Source organism: Impatiens glandulifera, chromosome 2 (genome assembly GCF_907164915.1).
Source record: "Impatiens glandulifera chromosome 2, dImpGla2.1, whole genome shotgun sequence".
NCBI classification, from domain to species: domain Eukaryota; kingdom Viridiplantae; phylum Streptophyta; class Magnoliopsida; order Ericales; family Balsaminaceae; genus Impatiens; species Impatiens glandulifera.
Window position 1 is genome coordinate 52,912,512 of NC_061863.1, and position 25,531 is coordinate 52,938,042.

Here is a 25,531-nt window from a genome sequence, read left to right on the forward strand (position 1 = left end):
AAGAAGTTGTTCTTCATTTTGGGAAGCTTTAATACTATTGAGGTTTAATATTATTATTATATATAATATAATAACTTTAATACTAGAATTTTGTTATAAAAAATTATACTTGTAAAAATGATGTAATTTTATTAATGATTATTATATTTTTCTATAATTTAATTAAATTATAAATAATATTATTTATTATTTTATATTTATTTTATTACAGCCAATTAATAATATTTAAATTAAATAAATATAATTCACCTAAAAACTTATATTATAATCAAATTTTATTAGATTAAATAAAATAATTACAATATTAAATAAAAATGATACATTAATTTATAATAAATAAATAAATTAATAGAATAATAATAATAATTAAATTTTAATTTCAAACTCATATATTTATTTTAATTAATTAAAAGAATAAAATTATTTTTTTATTTTTAAACTATATTTTTATATTATACACCAAATACAAAATTATACAATTTAGATCATTTTTTAATTAAAACTAAACAATAATAATCTATACCATTTATACATTCAAACAAATATTTTAAGTAAACATACATACTATTAAAAATTATCACATTGAGCCTTTTTAATTAAACAATGATTAATTTATATTTTTTAATTTATATATTTATTAATTAAATATTAATATATTTTCTCTCTCATCCTTTATCATTAATAAATAAATTATTTATTTTTATCTTTTTTATAAATATTTTATTATTTTTATATGAATATTTATTATTCATTATTTTAATTTTATTATATATATATATGGGCATTCATTATTTATTATTTTAACTTTATATTTTTTTCTTTTTTTTATATTTTTTTTCTTATATTAATATTAATTTATTAATTATTTTAAAATTATTTGATCTCAATGATTAAATATAACAATACTTATACTTTCAACAATAAAAATCTTTTAACACAAAAATAAATTAATTAATATTTAGATAATAATAGCAACATATTCATAAAACACCAAAATAGTAATAATCAAATAATATACAAAACAATGTTACCAAAAATGAGAATTTAAGATTTATAAGAAATAAAAACTGGTAAAAAAAATGAAAAAAAAAAACTAGTATAAAAAAAAATAAGAATGAAATAAATTATCTAGTTTAATTAATGTAAAAGAAGGAGAGAGAAAATATATTAATATTTAATTAATAAATATATAAATTTAAAAATAAAAATTAACTATAGTTACTAAAAGAGGTTAAATGAGTTAATTTTTTATAGTACTTATGTTTAGATGACCTTAGTACATACGTCTAAGTGAGCTAGTCGTACAAGTACATACGTCTAAGTGAACTTTTTTCCTTAAAGTATTGTAGTATTTATGTGAATTAGCTCACCATTCACATAAATTAGAATTCACAAAAACAAATTAATATATTTTGCATGTAAGTAACATATAATGATGTTTAATTTTTAAAGTGTTCGGATTGGCGGGTCGAGAACTGTGGTTAATTGGATATATATGTGAGAGTAAATAGATACTTGGGTCGGATTGTAGATTGAACCGCCCATAAACTTAAAACGGTTAAAAATGTATAGGTATGGTTTGAACTTGCAACCTAACAAAACAAGTACAACCTTTTAATCAATTATGACAAATAATACTTTATATTATAAATTCAATACCAAATTTGATAAACGCAGAATAATTTAACAATATAAGTTCAACTTTTTAACTAACTAATCTATATATATATATATATAATGATGCTTAATTTTTAAAATGTCCGGATTGCCGGGTCGAGAGTTGTGATTAATTTGGATATATATGTGAGAGTAAATGGATACTTGGGTCGGATTGTGGGTTGATCCGTTCATAAATTTAAAACGGTTTAAAATAAAATTAAAAATATTCTAGATATTTTTACTTTAATATTTTTTTTACGATTTTTTATATTATTGCAAGAGATATATATTAGTTATTATTATATGATTTAATTCTAGTTGGAAGTTGAGACTATTAATTTTACATTGTGTCCATTTAAATAATCAAATTGCACCCATTTTTTTTTTATATTCTCTTTCTCTTCTAGCATGTTCAAGGGAGGATGTAAGTTAAACAACTTTTTTTTTTCAATTTTTTATGCCAATATATTTATGATAAAAATAATAATTAAATAACCTTAAATAGGGCAAACTCTAGCCTTAATAATTAACCGAAGAAAAATAACCCTTAAGATGAAAAAATATAGAGAATTTATTTTTTATAATTTTATTATTATTTTAAATAGTTACCTTTAATTTTTTTTTTTTTCTATCTTCAACTGGTCCCGTCGAGCCCAATTACACGCAGCCCATTTACAAATTAAATTAGTTTTGAAATTTTGAAATAGTAATATTATATAATCCCTTGGTTGATGGGCCGTAAAACAGAAGAGTAAACAATTTAATAAAGATAATAATAAATAATAACAAAATTAATTTATATCAAATTTTCCCATTATTTTTCTAATTATTATTATTTTTATATCAATTTATATCACTTTTCCATTTATTTCTTTTACTTTAATTTATAAGTAACTTTCTTAAAATTATAAATAAAAATAACTTTACATCAATTTTTTTCAACTTTTATTTATGATTATTTTTTTCTAAAAGTATAAACAAAAAATACCTTTTATTATAATTATATATATATATATATTTAATATATATATATATATATATTTAAACATATAAAAATATATGTATATAATTAACATGCTAAATAAATCTATTCATCTTATTATTATTTTTATGATTAATTTTTTATAAAATTATAAACAAAAAATATACATGAATATATAAAAATGTATGCATATCATTAACATGCTAATATATATATATATATATATATATATATATATATATATATATATATATATATATAATTTGCACCAAATTTTATTTTGAATTATATAGATGATATGTAAATAATTTATACAATTTTGTTTTAAAATTTATTATCTAAGACAAATAAAATTAAATAAAGGAAATAAATTTTAAAAAAAAGGTTGACCTCCTATTGATAAGGAAGTTATTTAAACTATGGTATAGGGTAGTTGAAGAATGTTTTTATATAATTTATTAATATTAACATAAATTATATATAAAATAATTATATTTAATTCATCATACTTTTTCTTAAAACTTTTTAATATGTATATATATATATATATAATAATGTTTCATATAAAACACTTTTAGAGCTATCTAATTTGTCAACTAACTCGGTTCTTTATTTATTTTAAAATAATAGAAATTTAAATGAAGAGATATATTTTTTTATTCAATCATTTATTAGTTTGAAATGTTTTCTAATATTTGTCTAACATTTTATTATAAAATTTTCAACTTTTTTGACCTACTTTTTAAGAATTAAATACATTCAAATTATATATATATTTTTTAAATTGTGATAAATATCATATCTTATTAAAATATTGTTTTTTAACAAGTAAAGAACATTGCATACACAATAAAAATATAAATGAATTGATTTGTTGTTTTTTAATATTTTTTTAAGTTATAATATATATATATATATATATATATATATATATATATATATATATATATATATATATATATACTGCATTATTAGAAACTCATTTAGTGTTGTTTATAATTATTTAATTTGTTTTTTAGTGGTAAAGTTTTATGCTACTTCTTTTTTAATTCTTAAAAAAATAATTATTTAATTTGTTTTATAAAATAATTTTGTGTTGAATGAAATATCAAAATATATAATTAAATAATTAATTATTAAAGAATCATAATGTCAATTAAACCAATCTTATTAAAATATTATTAATAAAAGTAAAAATAAAAGGCATATACATTAAAAACATAAATGGTATTCTAAAAAATAAAAAATATATACATATAACTTTAAAATATATTTTCCAAAAAAATTATCGTTTAAGCAAACTGATAAAACATAACATGAAAACAAGAAAAGAAAAAAAATAGTACTCAATAATTTATATATACTCAAGAAAAGAACGATTAACCCCCGGCAGACTCTACTGACTTTCTTGGACTAATTTCAAAAAACATCGTAATAATAGTATTATGAATGATACGCATCGAACGACTACGGTCATTGAAAGTTTGACAATTTCTCTTTAACTAGATAATCAACCAAAAAATAATTGGGATGTTAACCCAAATATGTAGGTCTATCGTATCAACCACATCAATCCAAACTTCCCAGCAACTACTCGAAGACTGGGGCAATACCCAATGAATCCTAGTAATACTCCACAAAAGATTCTAAATACTAGTCACCCCTCGACAATGCAAAAGTAAGTGAGTTTCCCTTTCAACTTTTTTATTATATATACGACTATCCATAATACAACATTTTTTCATGCATATATCATCCGTTAGAATTCCACCATGAATGACGCTTCATCCAAAGAACGATATCTTAGATGGAATCATTGACTCCCAAAGTTTTTCCCAACAAAAATTATATATAATCATATTAGCGAATAACTTGTAGCAATGTTTCACATTAAACTATCCATATATTGTCAATGCATAACGTCTTGTTCAGACGGTGACACTTACTTGCGTCCTACAAAAAGTAAAACTCTATTATGGGACGAAGTCTCTCCATAATGTTTAATCTCATTCAATATCTAATTCGGTTAAAAAAACCACTAGACCGAGAATCAAACATTATGGCATTTCTACATATAGAAATGGAAACAAGCTCATGATACGTCGTAGCTAGACTTTTGACACTACATCAAATGTTGTCCAAAATCTAATTGAAGAACCATCCCCCACAATGAATCTAGTATGTTCACAAAAAAAATTCTACATAGAATAAAACTCCCCTCCAAATACTATAATCTGCTGAATAATTAGACATTTCGGTGAACCAACCAGACCAATCATTACCATACTTACTTTTGATTATCGATGCCCAAAGACTATTCAGTTTCATTGCAAATCTCTTACATCATTTTGATAGAAGAACCTTATTAGAATAAATAAGATCTTGAATATCTAGACCTCCTTAATTTTTAAAATATTTAACTTTATCTCAACTAACTAAATGATAAAACGATGAGTTAGAAGATCCCCATAAAAATTTACACATTATTCTTTCCATTTTCACCGCCACACTCTTAATGAGGATTAACTGACCCCCTTTCAAGATTATTTTATTTTTCCATCTAGACAGTTTACATTCCATTTTAGTGATAATCGGATCCTAAGAGACATTGAATTGTAATTTAGAATCTAATGACATACCAAAATATGTTGACGGAAAACCACAAATTCTCAACCCCAACACATTTGCCAACCTCATCCTTCTTCTATTCTGAATAAAATTTGAAAAAAAGATGTCTGACTTATTAAGATTAACTCGAAGACCGAAACATGCACTAAATAACAATAAAAATATCCTGAAGGTGTTTAAAATTCCTTTAGGTAGCTTGAAGCATGCAGAGTGTGTCATCAACAAAAAACAAATGTGATATGACAAAAGGATATCTTTTTGACCCACAACTCACTCCACGGATGCGTCTCGAGTTTTCCGCGAAAGGCATAATTATTTAGAGAGCTTCCATAATAATGACGAACAAAAAAGGAGAGAGTGAATCACCCTGTCTGATCCCTTTAGAGCTCTCGAAAAATTCTTAAGAATTTCCATTAACAATGACATAAAACTTAACCGTTGAGAGGCAAAATCTAATACAACCAATTCATTTTGCACCCATTTTCGTTTTGTCCATTAGATGAAATAAAAACTCTCAATTGACATGATCATAAACTTTTTCAATGTCTGACTTGACAAAAGCACATTTTCACTTCTTAAATTAGTTGAGTCAATGCACTCATTAGTTATTAATACAACATCATAGATTTGACGATATTTGATTAACGTCATATGATTACTAGATATGACCGTCTTTAACACCCCCGTAACTTGTTGGCTAATTATTTTGTGACAATCTTATAGAATGACAAAAACAAGACTGATAGACCTAAAATTCATCACATTAATAGTTCTTGTCCTGGAGTTTTACGAATGAGACATATCAAAGTAGAGTTCCAACACTTATCAAATGATGAAAATCGATAAAAAATGATCAATTGATTCCATAATTCCAGTCTTAAGGAAAGACCGCGCCTTAAAAAAATTTCAAAGTAAACCCGTCGCATCTCGATGCTTTATGTCTTCCACACCCCTTAATGACCTCCTCGACCTCCTTTAACGTAAAACGAGCCTTCAATATATCTTTTGCGTTGTACTAATTGAATAAAAAATTATATCATTTAAATCTAACCTTAAACAAACCTTTATAGAATTTGATAATACACGTAGAAATTTCAAATTCACTATCATAAACTTCCCCTAGATTAAGATCAAAATAATTATATTATTTCTTGCTTGCGTGTTAGAGATAGCATGGAATAACTTAAAAATATATATAATTTAAAAATAACAAATTTTTATATTTAAGTATATATATATAATTTAAAAATATATTTAAGTTTGTTTTTTAAAAAAGTCCAGATATATTTATAATAATTTTTTTTGCTAAAGCACAAAGAAAAAAAATAACATTAAAAATATATATATATTAGAAAAAATTGCACTCAATAAATTATTGATAGTAATTTTTCGAGAAAAAATGATTAACTCCCCCACTAGACTCTCTTGACTTTAATCTATATATATATAATGGTGCTTAATTTTTAAAGTGTACGGATTGTCGGGTCGAGATCTGTGGTTAATTTGGATATATATGTGAGAGTAAATGGATATTTTGGTCGGATTGTGGGTTGACCCGCCCATAAATTTAAAACGATTAAAAATAAAATTTAAAATGCTATAAGTATGGTTCGAACTTGAAACCTAACAAAAACAAATACAATTTTTTAACCAACTAGGCTAATAACTATTTATATTTTAAATTCAACACCAAATTTGATGAACGTGGTGCCTTTCATTCGTAGTAGTATGAGAAAAAAGTGGACTCTAGAGGTCAAACTAATTGAGTTGAGGAATCAAATTGTATCAATTATTTTAAAGATCGTTATGCAATGTGAGAGTAAATAGATATTTGAGTCAGATTGTGGGTTGACCCGCCATGAACTTAAAACGATTAAAAATAAAATTAAAAATGATATTACATTTTTATCGTAATATTTTTAAATAATAATATTAAATAATTTAATAAAAAAAATTAAAAAGATAAAAATTGTTAATTGTTATATTTCAGTTGAAGAGAAATTATTATTGTCTTTAGTGACATGTATAATGTCAATTCTTATTGTCCTATTTATTCCACTAAAATATAAATATAAATATAACTTAAAAATATATTAATATATATAGTTTATAAATATATTTAAGTTTGTTATATATATATATATATATATATATATATATATATATATATATATATATATATATATAATAACATTAAAAATTCATATATATCTTTTAATTTAATTATATTATTTTAATAATTAAAAAAATGAAGCAATAATCACCCCCTTAAAATTTATATTTTTAAATGAAAATATTAAATAATTTAATAAAAAAAATTGAAGTGATAAAAATATTTAGTAGTTATATTTTAGTTGAAGATAAAAATTATTATCGTTTTATTTGTATGGTGACATGTATAATGTTAATTTTTAATGTATTTGTTTTATTTAGTTATATATATATATATTTTTTTTTAAAATAAAAAAATATTTAAATATATTAATATATAATTTTAAAATATATTTAAGTTTTTTATATATATAATAGTTTTAAAATTTTATATATATCTTTTAATTTAGTTATATATATAATTAAAATATTTTAATAATTAATAAAATTAAGAGATAATTACCCCTTAAAATTTATATTTTTAAATGAAAATATTAAATAATTTAATAAAAAAATTGAAGTGATAAAAATGTTTAGTAGTTATATTTCAGTTGAAGAGAGAAATTATTATCGTCCTAATTGTATGGTGACATGTATAATGTTAATTTTTAATGCAATATTTGTTCCACTTAGTTATAATTTAATAAAAAAAAATTGAAGAAATAAAAATTGTTAATAGTTATATTTCAGTTGAAGAGAGAAATTATTATCGTCTTATTTGTATGGGTGACATGTATAATATCAATTCTTAATCCATTATTTGTTCCACTTAGCTTGCAAATATTTACATTGAATATAACAACTTATATGAATTGATAGAGTAAATTGTTAGAACTTATTATGTTTAAATTGTTATAGGGCAGAAGTAATAAAACAAAAAATAAAATTTAAATGTAAACATATATTTATTTGTTTGTGTGTTTGTTAATAGTGTATATATATTGTCTTCATGGTCAGCCGAGTTTTTGTTTAGCTTAAGTCAATTGAAATTGAAGCGAGGTTAGAGAGAAGAAGGTCATGAAAGGCGGAAAGAAGAAGTTCGCAGGAGCAGCAGCCGCCATGACTGAAGCTTCATCACAGCCGGCAATGCGGCCTTTGGAGTCTGGCAAGGAGGTGCAAGCGATTGATGCTGAAGTGGCGGCGGCGGCGTCTGCGAAAACGGAATCTCCGGCGGAGGCTATTAAGCGTCAGAATGAGCTGCAGGAGGAAGATGCGAAGCTAGAAGAAGGACACAGGAAAGAGGGAGAGGATGATGAGGAAGAAGAAGAAGATGAGGAGGAGGAAGACTGTGAAATCGAAGAGGGCGTGATGGAGGGAGAGCGTCCCAAGCTAGCTGAAGGATTTTATGAGATTGAAACCGTAAGAAAGAAAAGGGTTCGTAAGGTCCGTATCTTTCTTTCTATCTATCCTCTCCCTCTTTCTCCTTCCTTATATGCTTCTTTATATCTGTAGATGCATTAATCCAAAGGATTGATTACTATATTGGCAAAATGATGTTATATATATAATCTTCTTCACGTTGCTTTCCTTGTTCTTTTCCATTATTTCATTTTTTCTAACCATTGACATTCTGAATGCTGTTGTGGATAAAGGGCGAAGCTCAATATCTCATCAAATGGTGCGTGCCCTAACTTCACATTGCTATATATTATGAGTTATTTATCAAATTCTGATCTGTGTACATGACTTTCCTTTGAAGGCGTGGCTGGCCAGAGACAGCCAACACTTGGGAACCCTTCGACAATCTCCTCGCATGTTCGGATATCATTGATGCCTTTGAAGACAGGTTTCCCATTCATTGATTTCATTATCACCGATGATAGTTTATTCTAAATCATAATAGTGGCCCATTTGGAAACACTTATTGTTTTTGTTTTCAAATGGTGTGTGTGTTGGGGGGGCAATATATGTCTTAGATGTTGTATGCTGAGATATTGTATTTCCTCTGTTTGAAGCTTGCGATCAGGAAAGCATAAATCTACAAGAGGACGTAAGCGCAAGTATAAACTAACAACTCCCAATCAATCCACAAAGAAGCAACGGATTTCCCCAACTAAAGCTAATTATAATAATGTATCTGCTGTCAAAGTTAGAGTTACTGAAGAGCCAGTTCCTATGGGCAGCTTAAGCGATACATCCCCTACCAAAGAAAGAAGTAAACACGGAAACAATGAAGTTAGAACGGTTATCAGACAAAATGAGGAAGCTAAGGAGCAAAATGAATTGAGTTTAAAGCTTAATGAATTAAGAGGATCTGTCTTGTGCAATGAGGGTGTTGCTGATAAGCCTAAAACACATGATCAAGAAAACAACATGTCTGAGATGAAGGATCCTGTTAATGGGTTTCCAATAGTTGACAACTTTGAACAATCCCAATCTGGTCGTTGTACTGGAGCTAAAAGAAGGAAATCAGGTTCCGTTAAGAGGTTTAAACAAGAGCTATCAAAGGTACCAAATGCTGAACTGAACAAAACAGTCAGAAGCTCTAATGGTTCGTGCAGTAAATCTGGATGGCAACAAGATAGTTTGAATCCAGATTTTGCAGGGAGCGATTTGGGGCTTAAGAGTTTGCTTGAGAACTCCAATGCTGTTGCCACTATAACTGAAATTGTTAGGCCTATCAGTTATTCGTCGACAACAATTGAGAGTGTTAATGATGTTTCAGTGACTTTCATCGCAATGAGGTGTGATTCTCATCTCTAATTGTTCCCTTTTTGTTTTTTTTATAAAGATACATATCCATCAATATTCTCTATTGACTTACACTTGCCATTGAATAGTTATATTGTGCGTCAATTAGATACGGTTAATTGGATTCTGAGAATGAACGGGCGACCCTTGACTGGATATGCATTGTTGAGACCCCCTTCAATTTCTGGTTCACTTGACCTGTTTTCAATATCTTCTGACGGTTTTCCTTAGATATAATCTTGCACAATGTCCTTGAAATTCAATATCAAGGCAATATTTGAACCCAATTTTGACTATTTTTAACCATTTTTCATTATGCATTGTTTCAACTACAAGAGTTGAGCCTTTTTAGAAAGTGGTATTTTGTCACCATCACAATTACTTTTGAAAATTGCCAAAATAAATAGTGAAAGTGATTTATTGACATTTGAGATGAAAAATGTGATTAATTTAGTGAAAAATGTGTGAGAAGTTGTCAATTTGTATTGTTGTGCTACAAAAAAATGGATGACAAGTTTTTGCCATGTGCATTTTTATTTTGTCACTTTGACAAAGTATGATGCCAAAGAATCTTTGATTTGTTTTCTTTTAATCTGATTTTATTTTTTTCTAAAAACACATTTGTTTGAAGAAAAGGTGTTTTATTTGGGGGGTTAAATAACCAAAATATCTTTGTTTGATGATTTGATTGAAGAAGTGATTGATGATGATAAATTGCTTTATTTGGATTAAATCACATCAAACAAGCCCCATTTGGCTGTGTTATGTTCCAGAGTCTTGGCTGCTTATCTAGCAGTGTATTTATCTGTGGTTGGTTAGTAAATCATGATAGTTCAATCAAGAATTATTGTTCCCACAAAGCTTTATGGACATATGCTTGAGTTGAAGGTGGATAATTTATTTCTGTGAATATAACTCTTTAGTCTATTTAGCAATGGTCACTTCTACTGGATGTTGCCATTGTGAACATCAGTGTAGCTCTCCATACCATCATATACTATTAAAAATCTGTTTTCTTTTATTGTCAAACAAATTTTTTGACAGTATCTTGCAGTTTAAGAACTTGTGCTTTTGTTGATACTAGTCTTTGGTGATGCAATTGTAAGTATTTAAGATGTCCATGTAAAATAGTGATTATCTTGGGTAATCATCGCTTTCTTAGTGAACCAGTTAGCTCTATACCAGTGTTATTCTAAAGGCTAACATAAGAGATCCTCTTGTCTCAGTTTTGGTTATCACTTGTCATTATTGTTGCTGGTTGATAACTTGGATGTAGTCTGGCCTCTTCTGCTCCTCCCACCTTCCCTTATAATGGCAAAAAACACTCTTCACATTCAATTATTAAGCTATACCAATGGTGGAACCCGTCAGATCCTTAGTCCTCCTCTTTTGCTGGTTCATTGATTACCAAATGATCTGGGGAATCCCCTATTATACTGTATAGGATAGACTCTTAAAACATTATAGACTTTTTTTTATAAAAAAAACTTATAGGCAGCTATCGAGCATATGTTAAGTAGCTAAATCCATAGATTTAATTTGGCTGACGACTATTGCATAAACTTTTGGCTATAAATTGAGTTTTGTCTGACGAAACTGTCCTTTTGTTTGCAACAGTTTGTATCAGTGGTCGCACTAATTTAGCATTCTGTCAAAGTCTGTTTGATATAGTAGCAGTATAAAGTCCAATTTGTTCTAGTTATGGTTGAAATGAGTTGATGTGTGTAAGTGGTGGTTATTTTAACTTGGATGTTAAAAAAAGTGATCGTAGCGAAGAATTTGTTTTTTTGCTGATGCCTAATCAGTCAGGCCAGCTTTCAAACTGGACTTTATCACAAGGATGGAAATAACTCTGATTTTCTAAGAAATCTCAATATATATTGGTCAATTGAATGCTATACACAGTTATTATTAAGGGGTTAAACAGTTTTTTCAGTTTTCTGCATAAATGGATTAAAAAAGGCCATGATGGATTACTATTTGTAACCAATTGTTGCCCTCTTGAGTTAGTTTGTAGTCAATAACAACTAGTTCCTTGGCCAGTTTATCTCATAGACCGAGCCAGGCTTGGTAAGTATGTTGTCATAAGCCTGATTATTACATTTCAGTTTCTGCATTTTTTCTGCTTTCTGTGAGTGAGAATTTAGCTATTTATTTTGGAAACCATTGAAGGATTAAAACAAAAATAAGAAGGGAACCTATAGCCAATGTAAATGAGGCCGGGAAAGAAGCCTAGTTTGGATCATTTTCATCAATCTTATAGGCCATATGTTCATTTTGAACATGGTTTAACATGCACTCTAATTCCTTGTCGTTTACTGGTAACTATTTTTTACTTTTTATTTTCAATTGTTCCTTTTGCAGGTCTGATGGCAAAGAAGTTGTCGTTGACAATAAATTCCTCAAAGTTAATAACCCACTTCTGGTAATTGCTAATGTTTCTTCGGCATTTCTTCCTTCAATTTGCAGTTGATAATAAAATTCTCAAAGTTAATAAGTAATAATTACCCTCTTAAGCTAACACTTTCAATTTCTGGATCTAAATCCAGATGCTAATGAATTCTGTTTTCTAACTCATTAGCTTCAGGGTGGTACTAACAAATAAGATTTGTTGGTTGTCTTATCTTGTTTAATGTGACGTGTATAAGTTGTTTTTCCCCACTCATAGTTTGCTTCGGTTATTGTTGTGTCAGTTGATCAACTTCTATGAGCAACATCTGCGTTACAGCCAAACCCAAACGCAATGAGCCGCCCTTTGGATGCAGCTGGATCAAACATCTTGAACTCTTCATCCTGTATAGGTTATTTAAGTATTTGTTCGGGATATTATAGCTAGCCTCTATGCAGTTGTTTTGTTGGATACTTCCACTTGTCAAACTATTGCTAGCCTAGCTGATTTGTATAGCAGCAGCAGTTCTCTTTCCTTTCGCCAAGATTTCAATGTTGTTCTGAATTTGATGGTTCTTTGTGTTGCATCTTTTAGAACATAATTTTATGGTTGTGGGCTGTTTTTGTTTTTTCCATTAAGATGAATCCATGTCTCCCAAACAAACTTACCAATAAACCGCAACAATTGCTACAAATCAGACCATTACAACCCTTATTTTGTCATAATCAATAAGATGAATGAACTCAAAGTACATTAACTGTATCACACATGCCTCTATTCTTTATACACCACATGGGCTGAATGGGTTCAGCAGCCACACCTCTCTTAACCATTCTATACCTCCATTCATTTAACCGGTCAGTAGCCTCGGCATATCTCTTCTTGCCCGTTTCATCCTTATTTCCCGACCATAAAGTCTCCGCCATAGCACAAGTCCTCGGCCATAACCGCGAGTCCAACACAGTTGGATCTGCTTGCTCCGACCATAATGCCACTTCCCCTCCCAACACCAGTCTGGCTTCCATTTCACTCAATCCAAACGTTACATCATAATCATATATCATTTGCCACGTTTTAAACGGTCCGCACCAAGAACCACCGTTTCCCTGGTTGTTTCCAGGAGGCTGATTGTAAGAACTGTCGTTCCCAACGAAACCGCCATGCCCACAATCCAAATAGTAGAACTCTGAAGAGGAAACGATTACTCGATAACCCATTTGCACGATCTTCTTTGTATTACTCGGACCGTTGTTCCAAGTCTGCAAGATCACTTTTTCAGGTGGGAGAATGGCCGAGCTGACATTGATGGCTGCGTCCAATAGAATGTCTTCCCAGTAAACTGCGGTTCGGTTGAGGGAAGAAATGTAAGGGAGGGTCGAGTTTATGAATATCTCGAGAACCTGATTGAGGGTTCCATTTTTGGATATGAAAGCTTGAATTGTTGGATCGATTTTCCAGCAACCGGGGATGATCTCATCGCCTCCGGCGTGGTAAAATGGTTCAGGGAACATGGTAGAGACGTCATGAATGACATTCTTGACAATTTTGTAGGTCTTGGGGTTTAAAGGGTTGAGCTGACCGGTTCCTGGTTCTGATGCTAGACGATCCGCCCATTGGGTTCCGGCAGGCCACCAGAACATGTTAGCACATGCGACTATATCTGGGTAAGCTTTAGCCCATGATCCTGTATGACCTGCAATTTTGAAATAATTAAACAGATGCAAAATGAAGATATGGGTTTTGAACTTCTGGCTCAAACTTACCAGGCATATCGATCTCTGGTAAAACCCTGACTCCATGTTCCAATCCAAACTCAACAACCCTCTTCACATCATCAACCGAGTACTTCATTTCATCTCCATAAGATCCCTTCGCCGCCAAATTCGGCTCCGACGGAATCACCAGAGGGAACGAATGCGAATCCGTGATATGCCAATGAAATACATTCATCTTGTTCTCACTAATCGCTCCAATAGTCCTCAATATATCACCAATTTCATAAAAATTCCTGGACGTATCCAACAAAACCCCTCGATGACCAAAAATAGGCCAATCAGAAATGTAAACACCTGCAGCTACTCTCAACGGGGTTCCCCAAACCAGCTGCGAGAAACTCTCTAGCCCTCGCATAGCTCCCCAAGCCGTGGAGGCGGCCAAGACGGCGGAGCTTGAGTTCGCAGGGATTTGAAGAACGTAGGACTCGTTGACGCCATGGTGGAGAGGAGCAGAAGGGTCATCAACGATCACTTTCAGATCCTGTAGCGGCGTTGTTCTTGTTAAGTTTACGTATGGGAGGACTATCGGACGGTGGTGCTCGGAGAAGATCAGAGCTTGATAACGGCGGACAGCGGCGGAGAGGTATTTATGATTGGTAGGGGCGGAGATGGTAAAATGTTGGGAGAGTAGGATTGAATGGGGCGAGGTCCAAGTGAAGATCCTTGGTTTTGGCCAGATATTGATTGGTAATTGGCTAGAGTTGACGATGATGAAGGAGAAAGTGAGGAAGGAGAAGAGATTCAAGTTTGTGATGATACCCATTTTGGATTTAAAGCTCTAATTGGTCTCCACCTATAAATAACAACACTACATTGATTCTCCAACATTGGCTGTTTTCAAACTTTAAACATTTTAATATTTCCAACAATCATGTTTTAAGTATGATATTACAGCAATACTATGAGACATTTGTTTCCTTTTTGAGTCATATAAACTTCACTTTTTAATATTTGGATGGTGTCATATATGATAAACATATTTAGCTTTTTCTTGTTATTTTTAACTTAAATTTGGGTAATTTTTATTAGATTATCTTAAACTTTAAAAAAAAATTAACTATCAAAATTTTAACTATATAAAGTATTTTCACAAAGGAATGAATGATCGTTTTCATCTTCTTACATTAATATATAGTATTTTTTTCTGAATTAATTTATCGTATTTGTAAAATAATATAACAATTCTCTTATTTTTCATTTTTTTCAATTATTTTCACACACTATGTGATTTTTAAATCATTTAAACAATAATCATGTTTTAAGTATGATATTTCAGCAATATAGTGAGACAGTTGTTTCCTCTTTTGAGTCATACAATTTCACCTTTGTAATATATATTATTATTTTTCTTAGTATAAGTGTTTATGTTTACTTGGTTAAAATTATGTTTGATATCTTGGCACTAACACATACATGTAGACTACACTATATGTGACGACACAACTAACTAGACTGAATACATATATATATATGTATGTGTTATATATAAACTGATAAAATATTTAAAATTACAAATTTTAATTTATAATTTTTTATTTTTTATTTTTTATATTAAAAAGAAGTATTCCAATAAAAAAAACCTTTTATTTATGAAAAAGTAATATAAAAAACTAAAAAGAAATTAATTTTTCCCAAACCGAATAATTGATAAATTTTTAATTTGCTAAACTTAGCGGTGAAATTTGAAATTGAAAATAGACTTAGTTTTGTACAAATAAGCAAGGTTTTGAAAACCGTTTCGGTCATCAACCCGGTTTTTATGGTGTACTTCGGTCCGACCGGTTCAACCGGTTAAACCACTGGTTGAACCGGATTTTTTTTCTTTTTTAAAAAATAAATTTAAATATATTAATACATAAATTATATATATAAATTAGTTAGGCATATAAAAAAAATGCTCAAACTTAATAATTATCAATTAAATTTAATAATAACTAAATTTAATAATTATATATAATTCTTTCTTTTCTCTGTTTCTCTCTACTATAATAATTAATAAATTAATAAGTAATAACTAAACAAACAAAAAAGCAAAACAAAAGTAAAAACAAAAAAATAAAAAGTAATAAATTAATAATATAGGCTCACAGTCATAACTCAATAGATTGAATAAGTGAATAGTACTAACAAAGAAATAATTAAATATTATTATAATAATATTATAATAATAATTATATAAATTTTATAAAATTTACCTTTCCAACCGGAAAAAACCGGGTTGTTTTTCAGGTTAGGCCGGACGGTCGGACCGGATTTTGACCGATTCGAAAGGTAACCGTTTTGAAGATAAAATCCGGACCGCTCACCAAACCGTTTCACGGTCGGACTGGTTGGACCGCCGGTCGAACCGCGTATTTTAAAACCTTGCAAATAAGAACTAATTTAATTAGAAGATTAACTTTTGTGTCATAATAAATATCTAAACAGCAAATAATAATAACAGTAGTAGGTGATTTTTTTTATTTTAGACAAAATTTTATTTATTTAATTTACCTCTTTCTGATACCATCTATTTTTTTTTTAAAATTAAAGCAGATTTTACGTATAATTTATTACTTAATAAGTTTTGATATATTAATAAAATCGAACAAACTGATTAATAAACAAAACTGATTATACTATTTAATGTACAATCCCACCTCATAAAATTTAGGACAGCGATATAAAATAATGATGTTTTTTTTTATTCAAACTTGTCTTCTACATAAACTTTTATATTGAATTCAATTCAACAGTAGACTTTCTTTTTGATTAATTTTAAATCTACAAATTTCATACTCTATTCATTTCAATTTCTACCCATGACTCCTCAAAAAAATCTACCATTGTCATGTGTTTTTTTTTATAAAAATTTACTACATGCTCGGAGCTAAAAATAAAAATAATCAAAATCTTATTTTAGTCTTTTTCAATTTGAGTTTTTTAAATAACTTAAATAAAATTAAACATTATTTCACTTTCTACGTTACATCACTCAAATCATTAACCAAAATACTAAAATAACTTATATTTTAAATTATTATTTTTTATTTTATTTATATATATTAATACATTTTAATTTTTTACTAAAAATAATCATTAACTTCTCAAAATCATCGACAATCATTTTTTAAATAACCCCAATCCAAAATCCAAACAAGGCTATTCTATTTTGTTTACCTCACAATTATTTAGTTTGATCTTATTTTATGCATATTACTTGGCTGTCTTTATTAAGTGGTTATGGAATTAGATAGCAGCATTACCGGGATACCATTTCTTGACCATTAGTTTGTTTGATGTTGAGTTATATAGAACTTTTATTGAGTACTTTTTAAAATTTTTTTTTTGATTTTTAATTAATTGAATTATTTTGTATTCTTTTATATTTTATGAAAAGAAAAATTATAAATATTGTAGTTGATTAATAAAATAATTTAAATAAGATGTGATGGGTATGTTTTTAATAAAAAGAATCCATTTTAGCTAGTTTGGAATTATTTCCATAATTTGTAAAATCCTTCACTTAAAATTCTAGATTTTTTGAGTACTAATTATTTTCTTATATTTAAAATTCCACTTCTGATCACAATGTTACAATAGAAATCATTTTAAATTTTAGGCAAAAGATTATATTCTAAAGATAGGACAACCAAAATAGAGTCCAAGTATAAATCATTAGTAAGGATTACGAATTCATCACCAATTACCTAGTTTGAATAATGATTGTACATGATGAGAAATATTTGTAAGGTTAATTGCACCATAATCAATTATTCATTCTCTAGAATGTTTAAAACATTACCATTATCGACAATTGAGACATTTGAAGCCTTGTCTTCCTCGTATTCTTTAAGTTGTTATAGATCAACGATTTCAAATATCACAACAAACTTTGTATTTAGAGATGATGAGTAACAATATTTATCGATCATGCTATGTGGAAAATTTATTGACAAATGAGAAAAATATATTTTCATTACTTCAATAACTATATTCAGTTTACAATAAATGTATAATATCTAGTCATAATATTTTCCCTGAATATATTTTCAAAATTAGTAAAAATATCTTTGATTTCAACAATAATGATCATTCTTATACAAGACAAAATATGAGCATTTATGGAGAAGACTATTGTCATGTCTTATTGGAAATAATATATATATATTGAACAAGAATCTCCATCCTCTATATATATCCAACCATTCAAAAACAATCAAGGAACAAGAAAAACAAGGCTTAAACATCAACCCTATCATTTCATCATTTTCAACAACAAAAAAGAAGAACAAATCGCTATCATTAATCTCAAGAAGCCCGATATCGTCACACCATCCTCTCAAACCGCCATGTTCGGAAACTTGATGGGATGTGGATGTGGTCAAATGGACGGCATAAAGGAGCCAACTGCCTTTGTGAGTGTAAGGAAAGGGGAGATCAAGGGTTCTAATATTATTATACCTTATAATTGTGTGACCCTTAAGAGACAGGATCATGAGATGTCTTTTGGGATACCATGGAACCAACAACAGCCGCATGGCTGCAAAAGTTCAAGGTGAACAAACTTTTTTTTTCCCTTCATTTTTCTTGTCTCTTTATTACCTTATTAATTTTTACTCATATATAATGGTTGAGCTTAAGGAGTTAATTTTTAATGTTTAAAAGGTGGATTTCAAAATAAATAATACTTTAAGAGGTTGTTATTCAAAAGATTCATATTTTAACTGTTTATTTTTAAGTATACTTATACTTGAAGGATTGATATATATATAGACTTGTTTGGAAATTAAATTATGTTAGATTCTAACCACAATTTCATTGGGTAAGTAAAATCTAATTCTTGGGTTATTCCAATATTTGCACTTCTCACAAAAAAAGAAAAAAATATGTGGGATAAAAGGACATTAATCATTCAATTTTTATGTTTCTACATATAAAAAAACAATTTAAATTTTGATTAGATCATCTATCCCAATTCTTTCATGCTAATTGTGAATAAGATGTTTTACTCTTTCTTTATAATTTATTTTTGTTAGAATTTGTGACAAGTTATGTATGAACTTTTGAAATTTGTATTAATAGTTTATGATGAACTATAACAGATATGATGGAGGACAATATAAGCACAAAGACATGAACATGGAGAGGGTTGAACAAAAGGCGGCTTACTATAAGCCCATCAATGGACCCAAGTGCTCGTAAGTTTCCCATGAGTAAAGTTGCAATATGTACTTTCTTTGTTTAACGTGAATATTGGTATCGCGATATAGGCAATGCAAAAAGAGATTCAAGCCAGAGAAATTGCATTCTCATATGAAGTCGTGCAAGGGGGTGAAAACATCGGTTAAGGTCGACAACCAACACGTTGAGTCCACGGTTCCTTGCAACATACACCTCGAAAAATCAATCCACAAAACCTTCAATATTGAATAAGCTTTGGGACTTCAATTGAAATCTTGTCACTTTCACAACATTTGATTGGTTCACTTTCCATGTCTTTAACTAAAAATTATCAATGTACATACAAGAATTAAAGGCAACATATATAAGATTTCAACAAGCTCCACAAATGATAGACCATTGCCATATATATCTCAATACTATTTTTGTTTCATTTTCTTTAAAGATTGAACTCCTAAGTTGGCTTTTATGATTTATCAAAATTTTAATTATTTCTCTTCGTTTTCTAAGGTTATTATTATCTTATTTTTTTTTGATTGTGACCATAATTTATTATTAGAAATGACTAGCATAACCCTTCCTTAAATCATATTGTGTAAATTAAATATATTAATCTCTTAAATAAAAAAAAAATAGCTTGATGTGAGTTAGTATTACTCTATTTAAAATATTAAGAAAATTGATGATGATATTTGATTGTTTTAAAATAAAATAAAAATCAGAATGACATGTATATTAAAAAACAATGATCAAACATGACATTATATAATAAAATAAAAATAGTCACAAAAACATGAAAATAATAAAATAATACAAAACTAAAAAATTGTTATTAATATTATTTTGAATGATTCAAAATTCATGGAAAGATTTAAGATAATTATAAAAATTATTAATTTGTTTTTTTTAAAACGGTATTATTAATTTGTTACAATATATATAGTTATAATAGGTTCATGGTGAATAATTATATTATTTTACTCAATATAATAAATCTTGATTTAAAAATTATTTATTTATTATATTTATCAATAAATTTGCAAAATCAAAACTTGTGACAATGATTGTATGACAAAAAAAAAAAAAGAATGAATTTATTTAAAAAATTAAAATTGACATATTTATTAAGAAAAAAACTTATTTAAAGTATATATTTGTATAATTAACACATTTAAACATATTATATTAATTTTGACTTATTTAATTTTTTTTAAAATATATATTTATTAATTAAATATTAATTTTTTTTTCTCTCATTTATTTATCTACTTTTTTTTTATTAATTAATTAATTAAGTTTTTTTTATTTATCTATTTAATTTTTTTTCTTTCTATTTATCTACTTTTCTTTATTCATAAGTTAATATTGGATATTTGATTATTTTAATTTTATTTTACTTTTTTTTTATAATTATTTAGTCTTTTTAAAGAGATAATAATACTTAGAATATTATAATTACTTGTTCCTTCAAAAATAACATATCATTCAATTTGAATAATAATATATATTAATTCATTCAACTAGGAAAGAATAATAATTAAAATTAAAATATATATATATATATATATATATTAACTTGATGATTTTGTTTATTATTATTATAAACCTGAAAAAATATTAAATAGAAAGAATATTAATTTTATTTTTATTTATATTTAAAAATTTATTAAAATATAAAAAAAAAAGTAAAAGGAGAAAAATTAATTAATAAATAAAAATTAAAAAAGAAAAATTGATTAATTAATTAATAAAAAAAGAAAAAAGAAAAAAAAATAAATATTTAATTAATAAATATATAAATTTTAAAAAATAATTAATTATATTTACTAAAGTGACTAAACAAGTCAATTTTGATAATACGTTTTAAATGTATTTTTATTATTTTATATTTATACTTGAAATATATATATATATAAATGTTTGGTGTGTACTATATTTAATATTTGTTTATTTTAAAATATAAAGCGATTTATAGAGAACACAGATTTTGGGTAAAACAGGGGATCAGACGGTATTCGGACGGAGATCCCGTTTAAATGGGCTATGGAGTATGTCTGACTCATCATCACACTCTCATCCATTGCCGGAAACACTCAAGCCACCAGAATCTCCGGCGCCGGCCGACTCACATTCTTGACTCTTGTCAAGTTGTCAGCTCTCTCCAATCATAAGACGACTTCTTTCCTCTTGCCGATTAAGGTTAGTTTTTTCGGGCCTTTTAGCAGACCCTAAGTTCCCCTCCGAGTGCTAGATGATACCTTCTGGAGATTCTTTACAGTTATAGCTACTGAAATGTTACTTCATTTTCTTTGCTAGTCAGATTCACGACTAAAAGTGAGATCTTTTTCCACCGTTTCTTCATTATTTCTCATTCTTTAAGCTGCAAGTTCTTACTAATTTCATGAATAGTTTGTTGTGACGGATACCCAGTTCGGGATGAATTTATTGTGGTTTTAAATGATAGATTTACTGTTTACATGTCCTCCTTTGAAAATTTACCTACTAGAGTGTCATCTTCTGAACTGATTCATCTTCAACCTTGTTTGCTTATGGTTTGGAATGTGTATAGTCTTTAGCTGATTTAGGTAATCTTATATCTAATTTCAAGCCTAGCTGTTGAGATTCTTGGATTATATCTGCTGTAATTAGATGGCAAAAATTCAAGCTTGTTTAGGTCAATGTTTCAGTGTTGCCTCAGGTCTTGCTTTACGTTTGAAGCTTGTTTAGATTCATGCTTCAGCATAGTTTCAGAGCTATTGTTTCGCTTTTCTATCCAGTTCATACATGATTCCAAGTCTCTATTGGCGAAGAAATTACCTTCCTTTTTTTTGTTGGATTGTTTGGACAATGCTAAGCTCTTGCTGGCAGAACAGTCCTGGTTTTAAGCGTGGTTTGATGGGAGTTTAGGTTATATTACCATATTTTTGCTCCTTATTTGACCATTTGGAGGAGGATTAGAGATTTTATCATGTATTATCTTACTTACTGTAAATGGTACAATAAATTAACTGTAATCTTGTATGTTGTACAGGTGCAAATAGTGAAAATGAGGTTGCTGTCGAAGTTCCGTTGTATCACATTGGATGTCACGGGTACCCTGATTGCTTACAAGGGAGAGCTTGGCGATTACTATTGCATGGCTGCAAAAGCTGTCGGTTTGCCATGTCCTGATTACAAACGAATGCATGAAGGCTTCAAGTATGCATACACAGATATGGCAAAGAATTACCCTTGTTTCGGTCATGCAGCCAAGATGTCCAACATTGTATGGTGGAAGACTTGTGTAAGAGACTCCTTCGTTCGGGTAAGATGCAACCATTACAAATAACCTTGTTTAATGTAGGTTATTGGAAATCAGGTTATTTAAGTATAGTTAAGAAAGGATTTAGTTAGAGTGTATTTTGGTTGATGATTTGATTGATGAGATGGTAGTTGTTGTTATGATGGTGGCTGACAGGCGGGATATGAATATGATGAGGAGAATTTCGAGAAGATATTCAGGCGGATATATTCTACCTTCGGCTCATCAGCACCTTACACAGTCTTTGCAGATTCACAACCTTTTCTTAGATGGGCACGAGAACAAGGCATCATAGTGGGGATTGTTAGCAATGCGGAGTATCGATATAAAGATGTAATTCTTCCAGCCTTGGGATTAAATCAGGTAAAAACAAAATTGCGGTAAAAACAAAATTGCACGAATTCAGTTTTTTCATAAAGAAAAGGGTTGAATCTTGTGTTGTTTTCCCTTTTCCCCAGGGGTCAGAGTGGGACTTTGGTGTGTTCTCTGGTCTTGAAGGTGTGGAAAAGCCAAATCCAAAGATATATCAGATAGCATTGGAGAGGGCTGGAAATATAGCACCGGAAGAAACCTTACATATAGGCGATAGCATGCGAAAAGATTACATACCGGCCAAGAGTATTGGGATGAATGCTTTGCTACTGGATCGGTTTAAGACTCCCGATGCTAAGAATTGGAGGGAGTCTGGTGCTCTTGTTCTCCCTGATCTTGTCGCTGTTCAAAACCTGCTGATTGCAGAGCAATTAAATTGCTAGACTTCTTGTTTGCCTTTGCATAAATGGCTGCCCTATTATCCATTTCATTCTTCTTCTTTGGGCAGGTCGAATTGAGATGACTGATTTAGTTACTATATTTTGAATTTCCTAAACCATCGTTTAAGCTTATTTTGTATAAAGGGTAATGTTATTCTGAAAATGGAGGGCTTACATTGTTGTAATGCTCTTACATATTTCTGATAATAATGAGGAAATTATTCATTGTGCAATTAAAGAAATCATCTCATATCCATTTTAGAGGTTTTGTGTTTAATATTTTTTTTTTTTATCAATTTCAATAACTAACATCACACCCGATAGGATAGGTCGAATCGAACTTGTGACATTTTGGTCTTTTAAGTCAAAGCACTTTTCAAATTCGTGTCGTGACATTTTAGATTTTTGAATCGAATTCTACTTTGGTGGTGGATTAAATAATTATTGCCCTTAATTTTATTTAAATTGGAAAGAATAAACTACTATAATATGGATAATTATCTACAAATTTTGGCTAAAATTCATTAACAAATTAATCAAACAAGGTCATAAAGTAGGACATTGAAAGGTGTTTGATTTCTATTAAAGGGAATGATGATGAAGATCTTAGTGGGGCACAGCTTATCAAGACGAGTAGGATACTTACCCACCCATTATCTCGAGGAATCTGATCATTTCGGGATAGTTCATTTTAAGGACTTGTTTGGAATTCAATCATTTACAGATTCCTAATTGAGCCTTATTTGAGGTTTTGGAGATTGTTGTTTGATGATGGGTTTTTGAGTTTTTTCATTAAAATCTTGGGACTTGTTCGGTCCAGGTTATTTAAATAATCTGGAAAGAGAGAAAAATAATTATTGGTAATTATTGGTGATAATTTTGAGGAATTGATGATATTTTTTGGTAAAAAAATGTAAAGGGTATTGATATATATAAATAAAATAAAATAATTATAATTTAAAATAGAGGTATTTTAGTATTTTGGTTAATGACTTAATTGATTTGAAGGATGAGAGGAAGAGTGAAGTGACAATTGATTTGATTGAGTTATTTTGAAAACCCAAATACGAACAGGGCTTGTATAACCAAATAAAAAGGTCATTTTAGTTTTTAATTAGTTTACTATAATATTATTTGATATTTAAAATTCAATTTTTTTAAAATTAAAATAAGGATCTTCTATTATTTTGTTTCATGAATTGAATTATTTGATAATAATTCAATAAGGTAAACCCTACTAACTCAAATGATAAGAATCGGTATAAAAAATCAAATATCTTAAGTTCGATTTTGACTTAAAACAGTTTAAATTAAAGTGAGGTCATTACGGGGTTGTGCTAATTTTTTTTTTTTTAATAATTTGATAAAAAAATGTAACAGAAAAGTTTTTGATAAAAAAAAACAAAAATCTAACTATCAAAAGAGTGGTTAAGAGTTAACATCATAAGTTTGTAGAGAAAGAAAACGTGAATTTTCAGTTTTGGTTAGAATGAAAAACTAAACAAACTATTAGTCATTGTTTGATATGCACATTGAAATAAAATGGGAAAAATCTTATATGTAGATATGAATTTGATATAATATGTCAAATTTGTTCATGAACTAAACAAATTAAGTAAAATAAAAAGTTGAACAAAACATTTTATAGTTAACTCTAATTGACTACTAAACATGAAGTTCATGTATAAAATTCACATTCATAAATAATATTTTTATTTTAAAATAATAAATACATCAAAATTATATATATAAACTAAAATTATTAATCTTACTAAAAAAATTAAAAATTATATTTTATTATTTATTAATTAAAAATAAAATAATTAAGTTAAAATATTAAATATATATTTCACAAATATGAGTTAATATCTAAATTATTTTTGTCATTATAAAATTGATCTTTTAAATATAGTTTAATATTTAATCTAAAATAATCAGATCAAACAAGGCCTAAATATCCTCCAACTATGATTTCATGCAGTTAGGCTCACTGTTACATCATTCGTTAATCATGGTACGCAATTATAAGTGGGGCTATAA

At 28.2% G+C, this 25,531-nt stretch overlaps 3 protein-coding genes across 3 annotated transcripts; 2 read left to right on the top strand and 1 right to left on the bottom strand.

Annotated features, from left to right (window-relative positions):
• Positions 1-8,406: 8,406 nt before the first annotated feature.
• LOC124928080 (chromo domain protein LHP1-like) lies at positions 8,407-13,106 on the top strand. The gene is made up of 6 exons (XM_047468613.1): positions 8,407-8,803; positions 9,013-9,038; positions 9,120-9,206; positions 9,376-10,104; positions 12,476-12,536; positions 12,805-13,106. Exons 1-6 carry the CDS (start codon positions 8,438-8,440, stop codon positions 12,856-12,858), a joined length of 1,323 nt encoding a protein of 440 aa, XP_047324569.1. The 5' UTR covers positions 8,407-8,437; the 3' UTR covers positions 12,859-13,106.
• Positions 13,107-13,152: 46 nt separating this feature from the next.
• Positions 13,153-15,053, bottom strand: LOC124928079 (beta-hexosaminidase 2-like). Its single transcript, XM_047468612.1, has 2 exons — positions 14,264-15,053; positions 13,153-14,193 (listed from the first exon to the last, which is right to left on the bottom strand). Exons 1-2 carry the CDS (start codon positions 15,036-15,038, stop codon positions 13,244-13,246), a joined length of 1,725 nt encoding a protein of 574 aa, XP_047324568.1. The 5' UTR covers positions 15,039-15,053; the 3' UTR covers positions 13,153-13,243.
• A 6,374-nt stretch (positions 15,054-21,427) lies between these two features.
• On the top strand, positions 21,428-23,747 carry LOC124928081 (haloacid dehalogenase-like hydrolase domain-containing protein 3). Its single transcript, XM_047468614.1, has 4 exons — positions 21,428-21,637; positions 22,470-22,742; positions 22,896-23,102; positions 23,198-23,747. Exons 2-4 carry the CDS (start codon positions 22,485-22,487, stop codon positions 23,492-23,494), a joined length of 762 nt encoding a protein of 253 aa, XP_047324570.1. The 5' UTR covers positions 21,428-21,637; positions 22,470-22,484; the 3' UTR covers positions 23,495-23,747.
• The last annotated feature ends 1,784 nt before the right edge of the window (positions 23,748-25,531 follow it).

Coding starts and splice junctions, on each gene's coding strand:
- LOC124928079 (XM_047468612.1), bottom strand. CDS start 15,038: ATGGGTATCATCACAAACTTGAATCTCTTCTCCTTCCTCACTTTCTCC. Junction 14,194..14,263: donor ACCAGAGATCGATATGCCTG/GTAAGTTTGAGC, acceptor TCAAAATTGCAG/GTCATACAGGATCATGGGCT.
- LOC124928080 (XM_047468613.1), top strand. CDS start 8,438: ATGAAAGGCGGAAAGAAGAAGTTCGCAGGAGCAGCAGCCGCCATGACT. Junction 9,039..9,119: donor GCTCAATATCTCATCAAATG/GTGCGTGCCCTA, acceptor TTTCCTTTGAAG/GCGTGGCTGGCCAGAGACAG. Junction 12,537..12,804: donor AAGTTAATAACCCACTTCTG/GTAATTGCTAAT, acceptor TTGTTGTGTCAG/TTGATCAACTTCTATGAGCA.
- LOC124928081 (XM_047468614.1), top strand. CDS start 22,485: ATGAGGTTGCTGTCGAAGTTCCGTTGTATCACATTGGATGTCACGGGT. Junction 22,743..22,895: donor TAAGAGACTCCTTCGTTCGG/GTAAGATGCAAC, acceptor GGTGGCTGACAG/GCGGGATATGAATATGATGA. Junction 23,103..23,197: donor CAGCCTTGGGATTAAATCAG/GTAAAAACAAAA, acceptor CCTTTTCCCCAG/GGGTCAGAGTGGGACTTTGG.